The sequence below is a fragment of the Gavialis gangeticus genome, unplaced genomic scaffold (genome assembly GCF_001723915.1).
Source record: "Gavialis gangeticus isolate Ggan-Ray unplaced genomic scaffold, GavGan_comp1, whole genome shotgun sequence".
NCBI lineage: Eukaryota > Metazoa > Chordata > Crocodylia > Gavialidae > Gavialis > Gavialis gangeticus.
The window spans coordinates 9,904,553-9,918,573 of NW_017728991.1; the positions used below are offsets into that span (position 1 = coordinate 9,904,553).

General features: G+C 40.2%; 1 protein-coding gene across 3 annotated transcripts in view; it reads right to left on the reverse strand.

Annotated features, from left to right (window-relative positions):
- STXBP4 (syntaxin binding protein 4) overlaps positions 1–14,021 on the reverse strand; it is a 194,423-nt gene that overhangs the window by 66,847 nt on the left and 113,555 nt on the right. For all 3 annotated transcript variants that reach the window (XM_019517254.1, XM_019517249.1, XM_019517241.1), the window contains 4 exons: positions 13,201–13,377; positions 8,893–9,009; positions 7,834–7,880; positions 3,696–3,829 (listed from right to left, as the gene is read on the reverse strand). In XM_019517254.1, coding sequence (XP_019372799.1) covers positions 3,696–3,829; positions 7,834–7,880; positions 8,893–9,009; positions 13,201–13,377 — 475 coding nt within the window. The remainder of the gene's footprint in view (positions 1–3,695; positions 3,830–7,833; positions 7,881–8,892; positions 9,010–13,200; positions 13,378–14,021) is intronic.

The window sequence follows — 14,021 nt, forward strand, 5'->3', positions numbered from 1 at the left end:
CTATAAACTCACTAGGGGGGACCAGAAGGGTTTAGGGGAGACACTGTTTCCCCTAGCGCCCCTTGGCATGACAAGGAACAATGGACACAAATTATTAGAGAGTAGGTTTAGATTAGACATCCGCAAGAACTACTTCACAGTTAGGGCGGCTAGGAGCTGGAACCAACTTCCTAGGGAAGTGGTGCTGGCTCCTACCCTGGGGATCTTTAAGAAGAGGCTTGATGACTACCTGGCGAGACTCATTTGTGTCCAGTCTTTTCTCCCACCCAGGCGGGGGGTCGGACCTGAAGATCTACAAGGTCCCTTCCGACCTGACTTCTATGATTATGTGATTCTATGAAAATATAAATGTTCACATATACCAGTAAATTCAGTAGAGAAACACTTTACAATATTATAGCGTAACAGTAAAGCATTATAAGCCCAAGTAATTCAGTTAGTTTTGCACACTTCTGAAGCCCCAACAACTCTGAAATTTCTCACCCAACCTGTTTTACATTTCCCAGAAAATATCAAATTCTGGCACAAGTTGATAACTAAAACATTACAGGTACACTGCCTTCAATTTAACAAAGGTGTCGGCTTACATGAAAAAATTGAAGCTTATAAAAGAAGACTGGCTTCAACTTTAATTATGGCTCAAACTAATGTCTTTCTATAAATAAAAATATAGCAGAGATTTAGGATTAGAACTAGGTGGCATACCTAATGAAAATAACCTCTGATACAATTGTTACTAATAGTGTCTTCCACCAGATTCACTACACATAAAACACCACTTCTTTCTCTAATGGACTGCTAGTAGGTTTAACAGCTTTGAGAGTATTTGTTCCCTTTAGCCTTTGCATGATTTCATCAACAAGCAGGAAAAATCCCTAAATGATGCTCAGCTTTGTAAAAGACTTTGAAGATCACTACCACTTTGATCAAACTTTGGCCTCTTGAAAGAAGAAACTATGCCTGTGCAGTACAAATACCCGTGTCTGTAAAGCTGGCATTCCAGACTACAGTTTGCCGTCAGGAGTTTGGCCGGCTCGCTGAGGTCAACAGGAATCTTTCTATTGACTTCAATGAGTTTTGTATCAGGGCCAACGAAAGGGAGAACCCCAAGTGTCTGGAAACTCTTTACGGTACTTACGGGACTTCCCTCTCAGAGTTAACAAATGAAACCATCTGAAGTACTTGCCATGCGTTTTATGAAGTGCGATGGATATTACTGCAAAGGGCTGAAATTACTGCCAAGTTAGCAGTTCTCTTCATGATTTCTTCATTAAACAAGTACCCTCTTTGCTAGAAAGCTGAAAGGTGTATTTTGCAAGAAAGAAGGGAAGGTAGAAGAATTGAATTAAAAGTAAAAGCCAGATCTACTCAGCTATCACTGTAACTCTTTGAAAGACTGGCTGCATGGCAGTGAAAAAATAATTGAAATCGCCATTACAAGACATTGGCTTTGTTGCATTCTATTACTGGCAACTTAATCTTTTATTTGCCGAGACAAACTTTCCAGAATTAGATGCCTTAGATTCAATAGCTCTGAATTCTTATACCAGCTCTTTCTGAAATGTCTACCTATTGCCATCTTAAATCACAGAATAAATGTTTTCTTGATTTATTAAACTGCTGTGTTCTAGGAAAAAAAGCTGATCTAGCTAGGAAGAAAGGCATGACAAGATTGCTCTCCTTTTTCAGAGTAATATACATTTCTGAAACTTTAAACTGAAAATAACCAACCAAGCAACAAGCATCTGGTTAGAAATAATTTAAGGAAGTAGCTAATATATTTTCTTAAGGGAATATTAGCAATGCAACATCCTTCTATGACCTAGTTTTAATTGAAAACATTGGCAGTAATAAGGTACTATGTTTCATTTTGTTTACTTTTTGTAGGGTTATATGCTTTCTATAAAAGTCTCACTATGATTAATTACATGACCTTCAATGAATTAGAGAGCATATCCAGTTCACATAAACAAGGTCAATTATTATTTCCCTCCATTGACAATAAGATATGTATGCGGTATTTTGATAGCTCTGCCTAAAGTCAAGGAGGATATACAGATTACTATTGTGAGTGCACCAGGAAGGAGAAACACTGCTAATTCTAGAGACAGCTGCTAGTGTCTGAAATGCTACTAACCTGCATGTCATGGCTGAGACACACATAAGGCCTGAACAGCCAAACGTAAAGTAGTTCAGGATTTTGGGGGTTAGCAACTCCTATGAGTGAAATGAAAATCAGAGCAGTGGCAAGCCATGCTAAATATTCCAGAAATCAGTTCAAAGTAGTAGAAACTTGCTAACTCTCACTGAACCCACGGCCCACTTACAATGTAAAGGAGCCCTGGCGTAAAAGGAAAAACATTATAAATTGAAATGGGAAGAGTAAGAATGCAGTCAACTCTGCACACTGCTATCGAATACTTTCCTATTACACCAAACTGTCAGACTGCTCTGCTCGGTACTTACTCCCAAATCTGGATTTTTTCATTTATGACAGTTAATTATGAACCAAGATATCAAACATACTAATAGATTCTTAATGAAAAGATACAAGATACATTGTTCCATTTATAGCTTCTATACTTTAACAATACATGTTTGACAGTTGTTGCATTCAGTGATTGTAGCACTGTTAAAACTAGTGACTGACTATCTTTTCTTTCAGGCAGTTGCAAGTAATATTGATCATTTTTTATTATTAATCCATACAGGCCCGTCTTCCACCTCTGAGAAGACAGTTCATTCAAAATATAACTACTAAAAAGGCCTGAAGAAAAGACTAATTTTGTATTGCTCAGGGAAATGGATAATCTTTCTGCTGGAATGTTATTTCCTTTTTCTTTTGGCCTTCACATCATGTCTAATTCTTTCCCTTCAGCCAATATAACTCTACTGACAATATTTTTTGCCAATTTATGCTGCTAAAAATCAACAGAAAAGTGAGTATTAATATATTTATGTTGTTAAAAGGTTGGACTACCAGAATAACCCTTCTCTGTAGACTAAAATATGAGGCAGGATGTAGGTATGTGAGCTTAAGATGTGCTTTTTCCTTCTATAATAAGACTTTTAGCATTATAATTAGTTTTTTCTGTGCACCTTCTCCTGTTGTGTCAGCTATTTACAATTATGAGCATGGGTACATCAACAGTGAAGCCCTAACACGGGCTGATGATCAACATCTTACATCATAAACATAAAATGTCCTTTCAGCTCTTGATTCCAAAACAAGCTCTAAATCCTATGAGTATATGAACCCTTTCAGCAATTTTTAATCAAGTGAGGATTTTTCCAGATTTGTTTCCTTCTGAGACTTTTTCTACAATTACGAGTTAGGTTTACTGACATATTTCTTGCCAATGGCCTTGTACAGATGTTCAGTTTCTCCTGGGAGAGTCGCTGATCTCCCAGGAGAAATCACGAGTGTACAAATGTTCAGGCTCTTTGTTCCAAAGTAAAAACAGGCCACTTCAGGAGAAAAATAACCTGGCAATAACCAGGGTTAAAATCACTCCCAGGAGAGTTTCTCCTAGGAAAGTGAATGTCTGTACATGCTGAATGTTTCATTTACAACTGCTGAAACATTCTGCCCTAAATTGCCAAGTGAAAGGTGAAACTGAGAAACAGTGCAAGAAGAGGGGAAAAAAATTATAGAATATATATACATATATACACATACAGATACACACACTCACAGTCTACTTCTAGAATGGCACGGACAGATTTAGCAAGGTCTTTGGCTTCAGCTCCAAGGGCTGCTGTGACTGTATGTCCGTTCTTCCCCAGTCGTGCAAGTAGCGTCTTAGCTGACAACGTGGCTCTTCTATCACTGAAAGGAAATAATTGTTTATTTGGCAGATTGCAAGGAGAAATATTCCTTTTAATAAAAAACTACATATTTCTTGATTGGTTTAAATCTCACTTCAGGAAAAAAAAAAGGATTACATTACCAAATTCCGGAGACTTCCTCAAAGATTATTTTGTCTTAGTAATAAAAAGAGTTTTTGGGGCAGTTCAATTAAAACAAAAATTATGCATTTCTGAGACCAGATCCCAGAAACTCAGCTGGTGTGAATCAACACAGCTCTTACACACTCTGTGAAACAACCCAACTGGAACCAGAATCTGGCCTGAAGTCATCTTGTGGTTATTTATATTGGAGTAACATTGAGGAGACCCAGTCATGGACCAGAGCTCGACTGTGTTAAAGCTGTAGAAAAAGAAAACATGAAGATGGCCTTTTCATATGTAGGAAAGCTTTACTGTTGGTTTATTATTATTATTATAGGCATCTCCAATGTATAAAATATTTTCTAGATACCTATTCAGTCAAAAAGAAAAGGTATAGTCAGGGCAACCTTCCATCTTCCACTCTGTCTGAGACTTGCTGTGAAACCTAGGGAAGTTACTTCTGCTCAGACCCTGTTAAAGTGGTTATGAAAAGCTGATGAATTCCCTGAATACTCTCAGGCATTCTGACAGCACCAGTCATACATCATTCTGATAGCCCAAGTCATGCATATGCAGATCCAACAGTGACAATAGCCATACCTCCAGCCCAGATACATAAAATTATGTTTCCCATAAATACACACTCAAGGGGGGTAGTAGAAGGGGAGAAGAGTAGGGGAAAGGAAGACTATGTTAAAAATACAACTAAAGTGAGTGAGAATTTTGACATTTGCAATATAAATCACAAGTCCACATAAAAGGGTGCAAAGGCTCCAATCCTGACTTTTAAAAACCGCAGTTGCTCCCTATGAAGTCAACAGAGTTACTTTAATGAAAATGGTGTCATTATAATAAGAATTAAAATTATGCTTTTTTATGAATTGACACCATCTACTTTGAGAAGTTGTGGAGTAGTGTATAAATAAAAAATGATGATAACAAAAGTCCAATTTGTATTATCATGCTAGTCATGAATAAAGAAAAAAACGTAGTGAAAAATAGCCAGACTCCCGAAACTCAAATGTACGTGTGGTTCACTAAATTTCACTGGCCACCCAATTTGGTGGCCAAATCTCAGAATCTGAAGACCCTTTAATCTCTCTGAATCGAATTGGAACCCTCTGAGTCGATTCGGAGAGATTTGGAGATTCAGATACAGACACAGCTTTAAATATTTTTTCTACATACCTCTAAGTACCGGCATGGCTCGTGAATGCTGTGATGCTGGGGTGCATGGAGGATCCCACAAAGCGTGGGGGGCACCTGGGGTCCTCCTGTAGCTAATCGCTGAGCCAGGAGGGGGGGGAGGGTGGCGTGGGGGGCCCCCTGCATGCTTGACAGTGGACTCAGAAGTGGACTGGAAGTACTTCCAGTCCACTTGCAAGGTCAGTGCTGAGCATGTGGAGTACCCCCCTGTACTCCTGTGGGACACTCCATCTGTCCCAGCATCACAGCATTCATGAGTTGCGCTAGTACCTCGCGGTGCATAGAAAAAACTTTTAAAGCTGTATCTATGTCCGAATCGCTGATTCCCCGAACTGGCATCGAATCTTCAGATTCAGCCGAATCGAATAGGACCCACTTTGCACACCCCAATGGTCTGGATCCCGAATCCATTAAGCACTTTCTTAAGTACTTTCCTTTATGGGTATTTTCTGCTGCCACTGAATTTCTATTTTATCTACCATATTAACTCGAATACAAAATGAGGTCCCCCCTCTCCCCTGAAATGGCATGGGGAAAAAAGCCCCTCATCTTATAATGGCATACAAGGAAGTCTCACTAAATACACTGTCTATCATTAAACTGCTGTAAAAGCAGCATGTGCTCAGCAATGGAAACCAACTGAAGTTGATTAAATGCAGCCAACAGAGTATGACTATAAAACACATGGCCCACATTGGGCAAACTTGTTGATGGGAACCAACCCCAAGGATAGGTTAGTGCAATCCATCTGAATAAGACATATGCTAGTACCCATTAAGTGCAAATCCCCTCATTGCTGACTCTTTTTCAAGTCACCATGAACCACAACGCTGCATACAATTCACCTGGAATCTCTCTGTCACACCCACTCTCAGGCTTGCACATATGAATAGTGTGACCCTGCTCACTATAAAGTGAAGACAGACCAAGCTGTCTTGCACATACATTTTTGGAGAATCCCAGGACTTGTGACAAGAACACCCGGTTTTAGTCACGAGTGGACTAATTACCACATGGATCCTCTGTGGGGGGCATCTGGAGTATACACATACATACTGAACAGTGCTGAGCTGTGGGGTCACCATGGGGGTGGGGCCACATTAACTGTATGCTCCACACTGAGAAAGGAGGTGACAGAGGGATTCTGGGTGAACTATATGCAATAGCATGGTTCACCATAGCTTGCAATGCTGTTGATTTTGGTGGAGCCCAGCCCAGTGATATAAGTAGGTGCCACAGTGCTGTTCAAAAGTGTGTTTATGAAACATCTGTGCTACAACTTGCAGCAGTTTCAAAAAAAGGTAACATGCATCAAAACACTGGAACAGATTACCCAGACAGGTTGTGGAATCTCCATCCTTGGAGGTTTTTAAGGCCTGGGTAGACAAAGCTTTGGCTAGGATGATCTAGTTGGGGATGGTCCTGCTTTGAGCAAGGGGTTGGACTAGATGACCTGAGGTCCAACCCTAATTCTTCTATGATTCCATGAATTTTGGATGAACTAAATCTATGGGTACTGTATGTAAATTGCTACAGGCATGTTTAATTTCAAGATTACTGTTTTCAAATTTGCTCCTCACTTCCATGTGCTCAGGGAGAGCAGGGTCTGACAGTTAGGGGAGGGGCAAGGTGGTGGCAGGGGAAAAAGTTTTCAGGAAGCAGAGAGCAAAGGGCTACCTGATCTCCCAGATTTATTTTCCCTGCTGTAGCTGTGGGAGGGGGACAAACTCAAGGCAAACGTCCAAAAATTAGATTCTCTACCTGGAAAATTATAACAAATTTAAAAATTTTGTATATACAGAAACTAATTATTGGGATGTTGTCTTATAATCAGAGTTGTCTTCAAGTAAATACAGTAGACACAACCACTTTGTTTACATTACACTGCTATTCTTTTCATGGGAGTACCTCTGCAATGCACAACAGTTAAAAAAATTATATGAATAGGCAACATGACGCTACTTCCACTGGAATCAACAGGAAGCTTGCTGTTGGCTTCAATGGGAAGAGGAAAAATTCAGAAGGGAACTGAACTGAGAAGGAACACCCAATTTTCTCCTGTATTTGCTTGTAGATGGCTTGAAGCCAATCCCCTTTCTAGCAGATTGAGGTAGGTGATTTCTCCCCGCTCTTTTTGGAAGTGGGATCTTGTGGCAGGGGCAGCTTGGTTTGGGGCCAGGGCAGAACCATGATCTGCAGCCTGCATGCTCCGGGCAGGGGCATGCAGGCAGCGGATCGCAGCTCTGCCCTGGCTCAGGACTACGCTGTCAGTGATGTACGGAGCAGGGGAAGAGCTGCGATCTGCAGCTTGCACGCTCTGGACAGGGGCATGTAGGCAGCGGATCATGGCTCTGCCATGGCCCTGAACCAATCTGTCACTGCCACAAGAACCCAGCGGCTCCGAAGCAGCCCCATGCCCTGCCCTGCCGTGTGTCTTTCCAGCGCAGCTGGGGCCAGTCTCCATGGCAACCCCAGCCTTGCAGCTGTGGCTGGGGTCTCCATGGAGACTGGCCCCACCCATTCAGGCAGGGTTTGGTGGGAAATAGAGTCTGGCTGCCAGCCGGATCTGCCGTTTTGCCCACCCTGGCTTAAGATGTGGTTTCAGGGGGCTTCTAATTCTGCCACAAAGGTTGTCATATTGTATCATATCAACACAAGTAGTTTAGGTGCACTTACCTTAAAGCTGACAAAGAGGAGTTTTCTGACAGGGCTTCGTGTACAATCTGTTGGCAAGTGTTAAGGAAATGCATAGTTAATATTGCAGAAGTTCAATGTACCATCCACATTGCTTTGTTGTCTACTTACAGATTTTCCCTCCCTCCCTCCACGAGCTTTGTGCTTATACCCCGTAATCCTTTATCCACAGAGAATAATCGGAGGTAACACTTTGCTCCTGTCATGGGACAGGTAAACAAAAACTGGCATATAAAATGCATATAATGATGTCTCCCTGCACATACATGACACACATTTTCCTGCTTTAAACCTTTCTGTTATGCAAAGCAAATATAATAATGGGCCATAACTTCAGTGACTATAACCTGTTCAAGCAGCACAGAGAAAAACTGGCTAGTAAAATAGTACTAAATAAGGTAAACTGGATTAAACATATACAAAGCTACCATTTTGGCTTCCAACATATTTTCAAAATAACCTCTGCTTAATGATTTATAGCTTTCCTTTAATTTTCGAACATGAATTTAGTTAACATTTTGAGAGAAGCAACTTGAATTCTAAATTTCATAGATTTCATAGATATTAGGGCTGGAAGGGACCTCGGAAGATCATCGAGTCCAGCCCCCCGCCCAAAGGGCAGGAAGTCAGCTGGGTTCATAGGATCCCAGCAAGATAAGCATCCAATTTGCTCCTGAAGGTGTTCAATGTAGGTTTGTTTTTTTTCATTTTGAATTTTTTTTCCAAGGGAATTTTTTATAGACATTGACATATGACTTTACGAAACATTTTGGTTCCATTAACACCGTTTTTTTGATGAAAAGCTATTTTAACAAAAATTCTCATCCAATCTACTTGCAATGCACACAGCAACAAACAGGATTCACAAACCGCTACATCAAATTCTGCTGTCACATCCTATTCTAGCAGGTTGCTTAAAATTGTGAAACTGTCTCTTTAAGACAGTTATACTCTATATATCATGGTCATACACCAGATGTATTACCTTGTATATTTCCTATATAAAAACGTTGTTGAAGAAATTGGAAGTGGAAAAATTACCTCTGTGAACTGCAGCAGTTTTTCAGTGGCCACTTCAAAGGCTTTCCTAGATGCTTCTGATTTCCGTAGTTGGCAGTCTAGCACTGCGATTCTCTTTCGTAAATCATGCGTACTATCCTGGCAAAGGAATTCAGTCAGTATCATTGGATTAATTCTAACACTTTATCAATTTCTCTTATTTGTCATTTTTCTACTTTCTCATACGACAGTTGATGGGGTAGGGAGGGCAAATCTAACATTTTTAGGGTGAAAACAAACCAAATTATTGTTTGATTAAAAAAAGGACTAGGAAGAACTAAAAATAGCCTCTAAAATAATACTATTCTTTGAAAATAAACTGTGTTCAAAGACAATTTAGTAAGCCTGTGGATTTTGAATGATTTCCCCTGACCCTGCTGCTTTCCCATCTCTAGGGCTGTGTTCTGCTTTCCTTCAAGTCCAGTGAAACTCTCTCTTTTTCCCACATGGCCTTCTAGCTTTAGAGCTGATAGTGAACCCACTGAACAAAATAGTTCTGATTCAGCTATTCATTAGAGAGGGAGTTGGGAATCAGATCTCCCACAGTGATCGAGGTGTTGCTGTGGGAGACTGCTGAGAGTCACCACTTCTCTCCACATTTCTCTTTTTTGTTTTTTTTTCCAGAAAGAGATACAATGAAGTGCTGGATCTCCTAGTAGTCCCATAAACCATGTCCAGATGAGTGTGGTTGTTCGGTTCCCTAAGGATAACTAGCAGTGGCACACCTTGTGTTATGCACCCTCTGGCATGCGGCAGGATACCCTGAGTGAGATAGGGGAGGCTAGGACCAGCAACGGGATCTCCCAGGGTCAACCCCCCCAAGGCAGCAGCGTGGGAAGTGCCTGAATGTGCAATGTGTGGTGCAACAGACAGGTCTGCGGTGCCACATATCACACAGCAGTGGTCATCTGGACACAGCCCTAGAGTGCCGATTCAGACATGATGGATCACGAAAATCAACTCATCGTTCAAACACTTACAGCTAATTACTCAGTTAATGACAAAAAAAAGAAGAATGCACCATACTGCATTCGGTATTTCGATAAATGGACACTTATAACATACAGAGTATTTTGAAAAACAGAGTATTTTGAAAAAAGCACAGCTCAGTTACATGAGAACTGAATGCTGCCCTTTTATTTTTGCTAAGTGGGGACTGATCCATTTATTACGTGCATCTATAAAGCATGAACGATAAAAGTGTGCATTAACAAAGGTCTGTTGTATTAACCTATGTACTCTGAGACAGAAAGCTGTGGCATGCTTTGAACAATGTTAAACAACTGAGATTTTACTATATGCATGTGTATAATCCACTGATCAGTGTTTCTTACACGTTGTGCCTGATCTGTAGAGGATGTTAGGAGCTCTTCATGATACACGTGGTGCTACACAATGTTATGGAGAAGTTCCTCTTTGGAAGATGAACATTTCTGGGGTGGATTTACCATTTCTGTGGTGTTACAAATGGCGCGAACATACTCATGCCCACTCTTTGTACTGGTCATAGTGCTACAAATATAATGTGTTTCCATATCCTAAGTCTGTTACAACCTTAGCTATAAAACCCGACTCAAGCCCTCAAGAAGCAGACACTCTTGCTTTCAACTCTATGAGTCCTCGTTTCAATTCCTGTGTGATAGGATGAAGATGATCTTGGGCATGTTCCTATGTTTGAGCTGTACACTGATCAGAAAATTTGAACCAAAATATGTCCTAGGAGAAAGGGCAGAAAATGTTTTTGCTTGATAAAACAAACACTGAGTGTACTCTAGGCGAGTGTCTCCAAAACCCTACAGTCTGAATCAATCTTAGTGGAAGGCTTATAACTTCTACAGAGCACCTTTTTAATACTAAATATATTGTCATTGGAAGAACACAAATACACATTTATAATAGTTTTGTTTGGCAGGATCCCCAGCATCCTGAACTTCAGAGTCTGCTTGATTAGACAGCCTCTGTATGGTATTGTATATCTCACTGTTCAGTATTGAAAAAGGAGCTCCTACGCCTACTTAGGATTTTATTAAATGCAGCCAATTGCAGTTGTTTTACTAAGTACAGTTCTCTCTTTTTAGCTTTAAGATGTTATCTAATGGCAAAGTGGAGCAAAGCTCTTCTTAAAGCTCTGTACTTAAAGAACAAGGAAAGAACAAGGTGAACTGATCAATACCTCTTACGTAAAACTACTGGCTGCATATGTTAAATAAAAAGAGTTCAAAGCCTCCTACTGACAGGGCCTGATGCTCTACTGCCTTGCTCCTCATATCATCACTTACATCAAAGGCAAGCATTTTACACCAACTTTGTACTGCTACTGGGGCTTATCCTGAACCTACTGGAGTGTTAACATTGAAAAGGATGAATAGAAAGCCAGGCCCCAAGTCATATTTCATAAGGGCTCAAGACCAGATTTCTGAGCGCTCACCTCAGAAATTGTCAAAAACGTTTAATAGCCAACATGAACCAACCACACTTGGCATTTTTGAAAAGCAGGGCACTTATATCAGCACTAATATGTGAGCTTATCTCTTGGAAATATGGCCCTAAATGGCTACACAAAAGGCATGGAAGGCAGTAGAGTATCAGTTTTCTGAAATTTATGGCTCCAGTACCACCATTTTACTTTTCAACACTGAACTCCTTTTCAAGATCATAAGAAAGCAGGGCTGGAAGGGACTTCCTAAAGTAATCCAGCCTCCTGTTAAAGGCAGAAGCACCCCAGCCTAGAGTATAAAAGTCAGCTGTCTGCCTAACCTGCTTTTAAAAATTCCCAGTGATGGAGAATCACAACCTCTCTAGCTAGCCTGTTCCAGTGCTCAACTACCTTCATAATTGGGAAGTTCCCTCTAATCTCCATCTAACCTACCATCACCCTTCAGGTCTTTGAAGGCTGTTGTCAGACCCCCCCCTTAGACTTCTCTTCAGGTCTTTGACTAAATGACCCCAAATCTTTCAGCCGTTCAGTAGAATTCATATTTCCTGGCCTCTACTAATTTTTGTTACTTTCTGCTGGACTCTTTCCAAACTCTCTGTATCTTTTTGAAGTTTGGGACTCAAAACTGAACACAATACTCTAGGTGAGGCCTCACCAGTGCTGAACAGAGTGGAAGAATCACTTCTCTTGATTTGCAAGTTACCTTCTTGTTAATACAACCTAGGATACTGTTGGCCCTTTTTGGCAACGAGAGCACACTGTTGGCTCATACTGAGATTATAGTCTACTGTAATCCCGCAGGTCCTTCTCTGCAGTACTGCAGCCTAGCCAGTCAGATGAGAAGGGTGAACTTCCAGCAAAACAAAAGAGAGAGCCAAAGGAATAGATCATTCTGGATATGCTCTGCTCGAATATTCTTCCCCTTAGCATTCATTTTTCTACTGTGAGAGACAGGTCATCAGGCTTGGTAGATGATCTGTGGTATATGACCCACTGCCAATTCACTGGCTGTTACTCGGTTTGCTTATGCTGGTGCTGGTCTTACATATGCAGCAAACAGATTGTTAGTAATAAAGGCCAATTCAAAATTACCCCAAATTATTTGATTTGTGAAATAGTATCTAAAAACAGCTCATTGGGAATAACAAGTGGCTTCAAGCATGAGGCTCAGGTGCACCATCCTTTTCATTTAAAATAATTCAGATTTTAAATGAAAATCATAAAAATGTTTCTAATGTGCCTTTAAAATGCTAAGCTTGAGTAAGCTTGAATTTGTTCATGAACAGTCCTGGATTTTATATACGATTCTTTTTGCATCACTTAGGATTGGGCAAGAAGTACTAGAAACACACCAAGATTAAAAAAGGGAAAAGTCCTTACTCAAGGCACGCTTGCACTGATTTAAAAAAAAGAAATTGAGCAAAATATGTAAGTGAATTTATTCATCTTGGAATCTGAAAAATCCTTTGGTCTTTCACACTTTCATGAAAGCTGTTATCAACTACAACACATATATTTTTCTTTGTCTCATTTTTATATCATATATATTAAATTAAGACATAGGACAAAAAAAACAAATAACCAAACCAAACAAAGCAAAGCGTTCCCTACTCTATACTGCTTGAGATGTGTCATAATGACTAGTGACCCAAATAAGCTTTTGGCTCATGTTTTTCCCCCAGCCTAAAGATTTCTGGATAAAGGAAGACACACTATGCATCATTCCAGTTATTGAATAATACAAGACAAACAGTGACCTACTTTAGAAGAGCAGATGAAAAGAAAATGAAAACAGGATACATGACAACAGCAAGGAAACCATGGTAACTACGAAAGACAACTGCTTTGCTTACTTTATTTTGGCCAGGATGATCAGTGAGCTGAGCCTTCAGCTCTGTAATTTCAGCCTCTAATAGGTGGATTACTTCTTCATAGTCCATCTCCATCCCACGAGCCTGCCTCTGTGCGGCTTCTGCAAGATGAATCCTGCTTCGCAAAGCTCTCGTCTCTTCCACCGCTGCCTTGGCTTCCTGTCATTACAGAATTCCATTTAGATCATGCAAGTCTCAGAAATTCACCAATTCAGGACAAGTATCGCCGTTGATAAAGAAGTTACATTTTGGACCTGACATCAACTTTTTTATTTTTAAATCCATGGCCTGTATAAAACAGAAAGGTTCTTTATTAAAAAAAGACGGAGATGGTATCCATCAAAAAACTTCCATTTCTTCAGCAAGCAAAGTTGGTTCCGCCTGGAGGAATCACAAAAAAGTTGTATTTTGAGCTCAGTTACAATGGTGTTAATACAATGGAGTGAAAAGAGCATGCTTGGAAACTTTACCGATAGTCCTAATATGATTTATCATCTCTATTCCAGCACAAGGACTCTAACTAAACACAGGTTTTTTACTATTGCTGAAACACAGGTATTCAGTCCACAATTTCCACAGAACATTTCTGTATTAGGGCTGTGCTTAGCTTCAGTTGCTGATTTGATTGGGAGCAGATTCGGCCCAATTTGGTGGCTGAATCTCCGACTCCGAATTGAATCAGGAGACCCATTAATCGCTACGAATCAAATTGGAAGCCTCCAATTCAATTTGGAAAGATTCGACGATTCGGCCATATGTTTCGGCTTTATATGGTTTTTTTTTTTTTTTTTTTTTTTTTTTTA